Genomic DNA, 11,327 nt, shown 5'->3' with positions numbered 1-11,327 from the left:
CGTATGTATGTGCGTGTCTCGCAAGAAGTTTCAAACCACTTACGCAAGACACAGTCACGGCTAACTAGCTATTAGCGTGACCGTTACATGACGATGTAACTTTGGTGTATCTCTGCTGGTTACCTTTGTGGTTTCAGCATGGGAGCTCATGTTGGTTACCGGGGAGGTTTCAACATGGGTAGTGTGGAGGAACGGAACAGATTATCGAAGGGCCCTAGGTGAAGGAGTCTAGGATGTCAAGAGTCCCTTGTACTATCCTAGCTATCCTTACTTTTTGTGTGATATTGTTAAGAGTCTAAAGTGTCCAAGAGATCCTTGTTCCTTTAGTCGTCTTTTCTACAGTTAGCGAGTTTAGATCTTCCGAGTAGAGTCGTGTCGTTCTATTTATTTCTCTCTTGATTGTTGTTGTTTTGCTTCCGCTATAGCTTCTGTTGTGTAGCTTTGATGACTTGCCTTGCTTGTTTGTTTTACTTGTTGGGGGTAGTCGGATTGGGGAAGTAGTATCCTGTTTAGGATGAAAGGGGTACCCAGGCTCACTGAGTAATCTTAGATTACTCATGATATTATCTTTTGTCTTGCAGGGAAGCCTAAGTGAGTCTAGAGCCGGAGCAAGCTTTAGGGTACCAGATAGGGTTTTTCTTGTGTTTCTTGCAAAATCCTATGTTTTTACAAACAATTATCCGACTATCTTTTGTATATTGCTTTAATGTTTTTGTTTTCAAATGCAAAGAACTATTGAAGTAATATACATTCGATTTTACAAAGGCATGGCAAGTTGCAAATGATACTCGGCCTTGTCCGGGCTGACACAACGCACCAGGCCGCAAGGGTTGCAAAGCCTAAGTAGTCTCGGCTGCGGGTGGAGTTGTACTAGGATGAACCGGTCGGGAAGTCTGCAATTCCCATCGTAGCGTCTCGTGGCTGTCCGATGGCCTGCGTGGTCATAGTACGGTTTGGGGGCGTTACACACGCAGGTCAACAAGGTCCGCTGGTATATCCCGTATCGCCCCATTCATAAGTGGTTCCTCCTCAAGCCACTTATCTCTCCAAAATTTAACAGATCTTCCATCTCCAATAACCCATCGCATCCCGGGAAACACAACATCCCTCAACCCCACCCCTACACTTCGCCATGTAGAAGACCATGTGCTCTTAACTGTAGCCCAAGAATTATCAGATTGCTCCCCTACCTTATACTTACATCGAAGCACACGTGCCCACAAGCTATCTTTATCATGTATAATCTGCCAACCAAGCTTAGCTATCAATGCTTTATTCATCACCGCCGCAGATTTAATTCCCAAGCCACCAAAACTCCTTGGCAAACAAACCTTCTCTCAAGACACAAGATGTTGTTTTTTCTTATCCATTGTACTGCCCCAAATGAATGTGCGAGAAACCTTATCCAACTTAGCCAAAATGGAAGCTGGAAGCATGATAGATTCAGTGAATGAACTGGTATCGAGGTTAGCACCGATCTGGTTAAAGTAACCTGACCTGCTAAGCTTAACATACGTCTTTTCCACCCCGACAACTTGGTTGACACACGCTCCAAGACATCACTATAAGTTTCCTTATTCAGACACTTATGCAACACCGGCATACCTAAGTACTTGCCAAGATTCCTGGTACACTTTATCCCACTCTCCTCACTGATCATTCTCCCCAGATCACGACACACATTCTCCGAGAAGAAGATATTAGACTTTTCCAGACATACTTTCTGCCCTGAGGACACACAAAAAGTTTCCAACACTCTCCTTATGACTCGTATCTGAGCAACAGAGGCTTCTGCAAATAATATAAGGTCATCCGCAAAGCAAAGATGAGATAACCTTGGTCCTCCCCGCGATAAAGAGTTTGGTTTCCACTCCTTAGACTCAATCGAATTAGTAATCTGATGACAAAGCCTCTCAAGACATAGGACAAAGAGATAAGGGGACAAGGGGTCCCCCTATCTCAGACCTCGTGCTGGTTGAAAATTTACAGTTTACTCCCCATTCAGTAACAAGCTCATCGAAGGTCCCGAGACACAAGACATGATCGAGCCAATCCATTTCTCTGGAAAACTAGCTACCCGTAAGGTGTCTTCCAGAAAATCCCATCTGACTCTATCATACACTTTCTCAAGATCTAACTTAAGCATCATCCACCCCTTCCTGCCTTTCTTACGTCGCATAGATTGCAATGCTTCCTGAAAAATAACAATATTGTCTATACTGAGCCTGCCATGTATGAAACTCGACTGAGCTGGTCCTATCAACAAAGGCATCAAACTCTTCAAACGTGTTACCATGGTCTTTGTAATAGTTTTAAACAAAACATTACAAAGACTTATCGGCCTAAACTGCATCACTCTCTCCGGCTTCAAAACCTTAGCAATTAGGACCACCAAGGCATCATTTGTGTGTTCTGGCAACACTCCTGATCAAAGAAGTGTAAGACAAACCTACTAACTGACTTCCCAAGCACATCCCAACTCTCTTGGTAAAAAACCGGCTGGAAACCATCAGGGTCCGGAGCCTTATACTTGCCCATACTTCTTACTGCCACTTCAACCTCCGCTTGAGAAAACGGCTTATCTAAAAACCGCAAATCTGACCCTGAGAGAGGCATAAATCCCTCAGCAGGGAGTTTCCCGACAATATGGTCAACATCATCCAACGAATACAGGCGACGATAGTAGGCTACAACCATTTCCTCAAGAGCTCGTGGATCCGACATCCACTGAACATTCTCATCCTTAAGCATTTCAATGCGGTTTTGACGTCTTCTAATAATTGTAGACGTATGAAAGTACTTGGTATTCCGGTCACCTAGAGCAATCAACTTCTCCCTAGACTTTTGAAACCAAATCATCTCCTCCTGCTCCAAAACCACATCAAACTCCTTCGATAGCTCCATATCCCTAACCAATAAAACATCCGACTGCTGCAACTCAAGCTGCTCTTGTACCCCTTTCAATTCTGCTAGAAGTTTCTCCTTCTTACGCTGAACGTCTCCAAATACGTCTGCGTGCCACCGCTTCAACTTCCTCTGCAATGTTCTTAAAGCCACTGGAGTGGAAACCCCATTATCCCAAGAAGCAATCAAAAGGTCCTTAAAGCTCTCATGATGCATCCATGCCGCTTCTAAGCGGAAAGGTCGCCTCCGTGGGTCCCCCTTCACCATCAGACTCAAATGGAGATAAAACAGAGCATGATCCGATGAAAAGAAAGGTAGATGCATAACAGTTGCCTCTTGCCACTTTAAACGAGTATTCGCACAACATAACACCCGATCAAGCCGTTTAGCCACATATGTCCTCTCTTCTCGTCCCCTTCTCCAAGTAAATTTGCTCCCCTTGAAACCCATATCGATTAAGGAGAGGTCATTCATCTAGTCACCGAAAGTCAACGAATCCGCAGACAGTAATCCATTTCCCCCGGATCGCTCATCCAATCTCACAATGGTATTAAAGTCTCCTCCAACAATGATGGGCTCTGATATGTTCTGAACTTCGTTACGAAGCTCATCCCATAGGCCACTTCGCCGAGTAACTGATGAGGCAACATACACCACAAAAAGATGAACACTTCCTCCATCCTTTTCCAATCTAGAATAGATAAATTGATCAGATGTCTTCACAATCTCGACATCACCAACCTCTGACCGCTATAAAAGCCATATTCCACCACTCTGGCCCGTTGAATCGACCCTAACAAACTTATCAAAACCGAGCCCCTGACATATCCTCTGCGCTCGATCACCACTCGCATGGGTCTTGAATAGTGCCAACACCTCGGTCTTAAATCATTTCAGCATATATCGCATAGCCCTCTGAAAATTGGGTTTGTTTGCCCCCCGGCAATTCCAAAATATGCACTCCATTAAAGCTTGATAACAAGAGTATCGAATTACCGGGGTAACCCGTTATGCCCTCTCTCTACCCACATCTTCCTCCGGCAAGCAAACCGGAATATCCACTGTTGGTTTAGGCTGAACAGACTCATCCAACACCATCGTCGTCTGACCCGCAGCCGACTAAACCGATTAGGTCACCATCTTTCCATTGATCTGTCCTTGCACATCGAAGAAACCGCCTGGTCGACCCATACCATCTCTCTCAACCCGTAAACGTTTTCCTGACTCCGACATCCCTTTGTCACTCCTCGTCGGACCATAAACCAAACCTTTCACGGGCCTATTAGATAAAGGCTTAGCATAAGGCCCATCAGAGGCCTTAGAGGTAAGCCCCCCATTACGCTTCTCCTTAGGCCCATCACGTGCAAGCCCTTATCCTTTGTTCATCCGCCCATTACCAGTCTGAGGCTTTCCTTGCACCCCACGTCGTGTTTCAAATTTGATCATCTGATCAATATCCCCCGAAATCACTGGTAAATCACTCAAGCTTCCAAATTTGTTAGCAACCGTGATATTCACGGGATCTGCATTAATTTGGGTCCTCCCCCAATCATTGACCAAATTGCCCCTGGCTTCTCCAGCCGCAAACGTAACCATCCCCGGCGGTGGAGTTGACCGTCTATTCTGCATCCGGACCGGCGTGAAACCCTCATCTCCACGATTCTCACCCGACGTACTCAAGCTTGTTTCGACAATCTGTTGCGGCTTTTCCACTGGTTGTACCACACTTTTACGAGGGCAGCTATGCACAACATGACCAAACATGCCACAAAGAGAGCAAATATTTTTCAACCCTTCATATGACACAAAATACCGCTCTCCGTTAATCATTATTGTCCCCTTCAACAGTCTTTTCAAATTAACTTCCACACAGATGCGAGCAAAGCGTCCTCTCTCAAAGTTTAGGGTAGTAAGATCCACCTTAACCGGTTTCCCCAGCCCCTTCACAATAATCATTAAGAGAGCCTTATGGTAAAAGCTAACCGGAATATTCGACAAACGGATCCACCCCAGAGTGGTCACGATCTCATCCACTAGAGTATCGAACTCCGACGTCCATGCCAGGACCATAAGATAACTCCCAAACGCACGCCATGGTCCACCAGTAAGTGCTGTCAAATATTCATCTTCTAGCTCAAAACGGACCATGAAGAACTGGCGTGGTAGATCAATAACATACATGGCCCCTTTTGGTTTCCATATTACCGAAGCTTCCGTAGCAGAACCGGTATTGTGATATTTCTCCCTAATACCTTCATAGACTATGCATCACTGTTTCCATAGACTATGCATCCTGTTCAACACTTCAGACCCTATCGTCACCACTGGTTCCCCATCCTCACCCTCCGGGAACTCCAGTCGTACATTCGCCTCAACAAATGCATCCTCCAGAACATCCTCCGGGCTCAACCGTCCCCCAGAGTTACTTGTAACAACCTTTCTCGTGGACTCCACTAGCCTCACTGCTAGCTTGCCCCCATAGGCCCAAAGTTGGCCCTGCAGGGCATCAATCCTAACCCCTCACCGTGGCAAATGGAACTACTCATCCAAATCCACAGTAGGTTATTGGTGCGCCAAGCAATCCTCGAACTCTGGTTCTCACCCTTTATCAACCTTCCCACAGGACAAGTTGCCACCAATTGGGCTGTTTAGCTAGAGTGTGGCCTTTGTGGCGGGCTGTTTAGCCAGAGTGTGGCCTTTGTGGCTGGTTGTATAACCAGAGTGCCTATTGAGGCGGTTCTTCGGGACAGTTGGTCTTCGTGACGGTCTTTCGGGATGAGTGGCCTTGGTGGTGGTCCTTTTTAGGACATTTGTTTGGCCTTGGTGGCGGTCCTTTTTAGGACATTTGTTTGGCCTTGGTGGCGGTCCTTTTTAGGACATTTGTTTGGCCTTGGTGGTGGTCCTGTTTAGGACATGTGTTTGGCCTTTGTGGCGGCTCTTTGGGCAGTGGGATGATCCTTGTGTCGTCATAAGGTATCCTTGTGAGGGGATATGTGCTTGGTAGGGCATCGTGTTGTCTTACACGAGCCACATAAAGGAAACCTGGATAGGGATAGGACTCAAACATGTTCAGAATTGGTTGCTCGCGACTCTTGGGGAACTTAGGTTCTCCTAGTACTATCATATTCTAAGACTTTGTGGCTTGGGAGTATGGCTGGTATATCGACTTCGAATGACGATCCGGGGGCGCGCTGTAGGGTGGCAACCCGAGAGACGAGTATTGGACTCCCTTATATACATTATGGCATGTGGACTTAAGCCCAATGAGGAGCCAATATTATGGCATGCAGGCTTCGGTCTGATGAGGAGCCAATAAAAACTCAAGGGTTAGGACTGTGAGTAAAAAGGAGAGTCCAAAAGTTGAGAGAAAATAATGCCTGGAGCGTGAGTCTATCGCCTAGAGGTGACCTTTCGTAGATCGGTCGGAGGAGTGCGGGCCGTGGAGATGGTTGCACGGGAGTCCTTGACTGATGTTTTGTTTGAGATTCGAAGACGAAACTAAATTGGTGGGGGAGAATTGTAACATCCGTGAACCGAAATCCCGGTTTGGGGATTGCATTGGTCGATGCTGAAAGTGCATCGGTCGATGCAGGTTCAGTTCTCTGTGTTTTGACTTAAACTAAAGGCTGCGTTTTGGGTTAGGAAAACCCTTAACTCGAGTGTTTTGTCTCATTCGGGAGCTTAGCCTTCTGTTCATGGTAGGGCAGATGGTTAAAGAGGATGCTGTCGCTGGTCCTGGTCGTGGTCGAGGACGCAGACGTGGTCGTGGTAGTGGCAGAGTCCCAGTGGTTAGTGAGACCGAGGACCATAGTGTGACAACAGAGGGTGTCGACGAGTCGCATGTTGTCCAGGGGGATTCCGTGAGTGTGACCGGAGGGGGCGGTGTTGATGCTCCAGTAGCTGGTGATGTTAGGGCCCCAGGAGCGGGTGTCCCAGTGGCTGCAGTCCTGGCGGTCGACCTTGCGGGTTGCCGCCAGTGGCACCAACTCAGGCTCAGGTTGTGCCACCAGTGGTGGCGGAGGAGCGGCAGCCAGTGGTTGCGGATGTGGGGGTCCATTCTCGTTATATCAGCATGCTGACAGAGATGGGTCGTATTCGTATCGAGCGGTTTTCGGGAGGTACAGATCCTACTGTTTCGTAGGCGTGGAAGACGAGTGTGGAACCTAACTTCCATACTCTTAGACATCCTGAGGAGTTTTGGGTGGACATTGGGGTCCACCATTTGAACTGTGATGCTCAGTTGTGGTGGAGTTCTGTGGCAGCCAGGAGATTGCAAAGGGAGATGACTGGATAGGTTGGAGGATCAGTTCCTTCAGCTAGCTTAGGTAACTCGGTCAGTGCGGGAGCTTGACTTGGAGTTCAGTCAACTTCTGAGGTATGGGGGTCGAGATATGGAGTCTGAGGAGGCTCAGATTAGGAGGTTTTTGAGGGCCCTACATGATGACTTGAGGGTTCACTGTAGAGGGCAGAGTTACGCTACGCGTGCGGAGCTGGTTGAGACTGCAGCAGGGATTGAGGAGGATATCCGGGCACAGTCAGTGGTGGCTAGCCCAGCAGTCCAGCCTAGCAAGACACATCATTAGGGAGGTTCTAGCAAGGGCGGCAAGCTTGCGCAGGGAACCAAGAGGAGATGGGAGGCTACACAGAGGCCGGGTGGTCCGAGTTGCTTTGGGTGTGGAGGCAAGGATCACAAGGTTGCTAGTTGTCCTAAGAGGAGTGCTCAGACGGCAGCAGATCGTGTGTGCTATCATTGCAGGGAGCCAGGGCACATCAAGCCCTATTGTCCCAAGTTGCAGCCAATAGCAGTGGCAGCGTTGTAGTAGGTGAAGCCGGGAGGGCAGTAGGTGGCACGGATTGAGCAGGCGCCACGGGTTTACACGACTGTAGAGACTGGTGGAACCAATGCCGGAGCGATCACAGGTATAATTTCTGGTACTTTGTCTTTGTGAATTCTTAGTAAGTTCAGATTTTATGTTGTCCTGTGATAAACTGTTAGGTTCTTAACACATGAGGTTTGTGTAGGACCTTGTTGGTGGGAGGGTTTAAGTCCCATGTTATGTTTGACTCTGGAGTTACTCATAGCTTCATTACCCCGAAGTGTGCAGAGAGCGCGAGTATCGTAGGAGATCCCGGAGAGCATGCAAAAGTTGTCAGAGTTGCTGGAGGCAAGTTTCTGAGGGTCAATTGTCGAGCGAGGGGTATTGATATTCAGATCGTGGGAGAGTCCCGACCTGCGGATTTGCTTATCAGCCTAGTGGAGCTTTATGATGTTATCTTTGGGATTGACTGGTTGCATCGGCATATGGTTCATCTGGATTGTTATCGGGGTAGAGTGGAGTTTGAGCGCTCAGGAGGGAAGTTGGTTTATCAGGGGATTAGACCGACTTCAGGGAGTCTCGTTATCTCGGCCATTCAGGCTGGAAAGATGATCGAGAAGGGCCGTGAGGCTTATTTGGTTACTATATCTATGCTAGAGTCAGTGGGGAAGTCTACGGTTAGCGGTATTCAGGTTGTGGAGGAGTTTGAGGATGTGTTCCAGTCATTGCAGGGATTACCACCTTCTCGGTCTGATCCTTTTACGATTGAATTGGAACCAGGGACAACACCGTTATCCAAGGCTCCTTACAGGATGGCTCCAGTAGAGATGGCAGTACTGGAGAAACAGCTAGAGGATTTGTTGAGCAAGGGATTCATCCGTCCTAGTGTATCACTGTGGGGAGCGCAGGTGTTATTCGTTAAGAAGAAGGATAGAAGTTTTCGCTTGTGTATGGATTACAGGGGTTTGAACCGGGTCACTGTGAAGAACAAGTACCCTCTTCCGAGGATCGATGAGGTTTTGGATCAGTTGAGAGGTGTTACTTGGTTCTCCAAGATAGATCTGGCGTCAGGTTATCATCAGATCCCGATAGATGAGGCAGATGTGAGGAAGAACGCTTTCAGGACGAGATATGGGCATTATAAGTTTGTAGTGATGCTGTTTGGGTTGACTAACGCACCAGATGCGTTTATGAGATTGATGAACAGCGTGTTCCAGGAGTTTCTGGATGTGTCTGTCATCATTTTCATCGACGAGATCCTGGTTTATTCTAAGAGTCCTGAAGAGCATGCAGTGCATTTGAGGGAAGTTCTGGAGAAGCTGCGGGGGTAGAAGTTGTTTGCTAAGCTGAGCAAGTGTAGTTTCTGGCAGCGTGAGATGGGCTTTTTGGGTCATATTGTGTCTGCAGATGGGGTTTCTGTAGATCCGGAGAAGATTCAGGCTATCAGGGATTGGCCTAAACCGCAGAATGCCATGGAGATCAGGAGTTTTTTCGGGTTGGCAGGGTATTACAGGAGATTCGGGCAGGGATTTGCCAGCAGAGCACATCCTATGACTAAGTTGACGGGGAAGGATGTTCCTTTTGTCTAGTCACAGGAGTGTGAGGAGGGCTTTGCAAGCCTGAAGGAGATGTTGACTACTGCTCCGGTGTTGGCTTTGCCTGAGCAGGGAGAACCCTATGTGGTTTATACAGATGCATCTAGAATGAGTTTGGGATGTTTGTTGATGCAGCATGGGAAGGTGATTGCCTATGCTTCGCGGCAGTTGCGGAAGTATGAGGACAACTATCCTACTCATGACCTGGAGATGGGTGCTGTAGTTTTTGCCCTGAAGATTTGGAGATCTTATCTTTATGGTGTTAAAGTACATGTGTTTACAGATCACAAGAGCGTGAAGTATATATTCACTCAGCCTGAGCTGAACTTGAGGCAGAGGCGGTGGAACGAGCTGGTGGCAGATTATGATCTGGAGATAGCCTATCATCCTGGTAAGGCTAACTTGGTTGCAAATGCTTTGAATCGGAAGCGGGCGGCTTCGGCTCAGGAGCAGGATATGGAGTCTCTGGTAGGGGTGATCAGTGCGTTGAGCTTGTGTGCGGTTTCTCAAGAGCCGTTGGGTTTGGTTGTAGCTGATAGAGCAGATTTGTTGAGTAGAGTGCGGTTGGCTCAGGAGTCGGATTTGGGGCTGGTGAATGCCTCAAAGGATGTTGACTCAGAGTATCATGTTTCGGTTGATGGTACTATTCTGGTGCATGGGCGGATTTGTGTGCCCAAGGATGAGGAGTTGAGGCAGGAGATTCTGAGAGAGGCTCATGCTAGCATGTTTTCTATTCATCTAGGAGCGACTAAGATGTACCTAGATCTCAAGAGGTACTATCACTGGGTTGGGATGAAGAAGGACGTGGCTAGTTGGGTTGTGAGGTGCGATGTGTGTCAGCTAGTGAAGGCTGAACATCAGGTACCAGGTGGTTTCCTGAAGAGTCTTCCCATTCCAGAGTGGAAGTGGGATATGATTACTATGGACTTCGTGGTTGGTTTGCTAGTGTCCAGGACGTTTGATGCTATTTGGGTCATTGTGGACCGATTGACTAAGTCGGCACATTTTCTGGCCATTAAGAAGACTGATGGAGCAGCGGTCTTGGCTAAGAAGTATGTGAAGGAGATAGTCAGGTTGCATGGGGTGCTAGCGAGTATTGTGTCTGATAGGGATTCCAAGTTCACTTCGGTGTTCTGGAGGGCATTTCAGGCAGAGATGGGCCCTCAGGTGCATATGAGTACAACTTATCATCCCCAGACAGATGGACAGTCAGAGAGGACGATCCAGACGTTGGAGAATTTGCTGAGGATGTGTTTGCTGGATTGGGGTGGCCATTGGGCAGATCATTTGAGCTTGGTAGAGTTTGCTTACAACAACAGTTACCAGGCGAGTATTGGCATTGCTCCTTATGAGGCTTTGTATGGGAGGCCATGTCGTACACCGTTATGCTGGACTCAGGTGGGGGAGAGGAGCATGTACGGGGCAGATTTTGTTCAGGAGACTTCGGAGAAGATTCAGGTTCTCAAGCTGAACATGAAGGAAGCTCAGGATCGGCAGAGGAGTTATGCCGATAGGAGGAGGAGAGATACTGAGTTTCAGGTTGGAGATAGAGTGTACCTCAAGATAGCCATGTTGCGGGGTCCGAACAGGTCATTGACTGAGACTAAGTTGAGTTCGAGGTATATGGCTCCGTTCAGAGTGATTGAGCGAGTTGGACCAGTAGCATATAAACTGGAGTTACTTGAGGTTATGCGTGCATTCCATAAGGTTTTCCATGTGTCTATGTTGCGGAAGTGTCTCCGCAAGGATGATCAGTTGTTGGCTAAGATTCTTGAGGATCTTCAGCCTAACATGACTTTGGAGGCGAGACCAGTGAGGGTTCTCGAGAGGAGGATCAAGGAACTTCGGAAGAAGAAGATTCCTTTGATGAGAGTCCTTTGGGACTGTGATGGTGTGGAAAAGCAGACTTGGGAGCTTCAGGCGAGGATCAATGCAAGGTTCAAGAAGTGGTATGAGAAGCAAGCCACGACTTGAGCTTGCCTAGCCTGGTCCCATCTGTAATCCGTGGCTG

General features: G+C 47.9%; 2 protein-coding genes across 2 annotated transcripts; both read right to left on the bottom strand.

Moving 5' to 3' along the window:
* Positions 1-962: 962 nt before the first annotated feature.
* Positions 963-3,378, bottom strand: LOC147925317 (uncharacterized). Its single transcript, XM_087492575.1, has 4 exons — positions 2,497-3,378; positions 2,078-2,194; positions 1,493-1,897; positions 963-1,331 (listed from the first exon to the last, which is right to left on the bottom strand). Exons 1-4 carry the CDS (start codon positions 3,376-3,378, stop codon positions 963-965), a joined length of 1,773 nt encoding a protein of 590 aa, XP_087348701.1.
* Positions 3,379-4,275: 897 nt separating this feature from the next.
* LOC104753532 (uncharacterized) lies at positions 4,276-5,085 on the bottom strand. The gene has a single exon (XM_010475774.1). It carries the CDS (start codon positions 5,083-5,085, stop codon positions 4,276-4,278), a length of 810 nt encoding a protein of 269 aa, XP_010474076.1.
* Between the last annotated feature and the right edge of the window lie 6,242 nt (positions 5,086-11,327).

This window comes from Camelina sativa, chromosome 16, assembly GCF_030686135.1.
Source record: "Camelina sativa cultivar CO46 ecotype springtype chromosome 16, ASM3068613v1".
Lineage (NCBI taxonomy): Eukaryota > Viridiplantae > Streptophyta > Magnoliopsida > Brassicales > Brassicaceae > Camelina > Camelina sativa.
The sequence above is the reverse complement of the archived record's forward strand: the minus strand, read 5'-3'. Positions and strand labels throughout refer to the sequence as shown.

What these genes read in the sequence shown, in the direction of transcription:
- LOC104753532 (XM_010475774.1), bottom strand. Translation starts at nt 5,085, where the DNA reads ATGTATGTTATTGATCTACCACGCCAGTTCTTCATGGTCCGTTTTGAG.
- LOC147925317 (XM_087492575.1), bottom strand. Translation starts at nt 3,378, where the DNA reads ATGAATGACCTCTCCTTAATCGATATGGGTTTCAAGGGGAGCAAATTT. An exon ending in ACCCTGATGGTTTCCAGCCG is followed by an intron (nt 2,195 to 2,496) that starts GTTTTTTACCAA and finishes GTTATTTTTCAG; the next exon opens with GAAGCATTGCAATCTATGCG. An exon ending in TTCTGGAAGACACCTTACGG is followed by an intron (nt 1,898 to 2,077) that starts GTAGCTAGTTTT and finishes CTTTGTCATCAG; the next exon opens with ATTACTAATTCGATTGAGTC.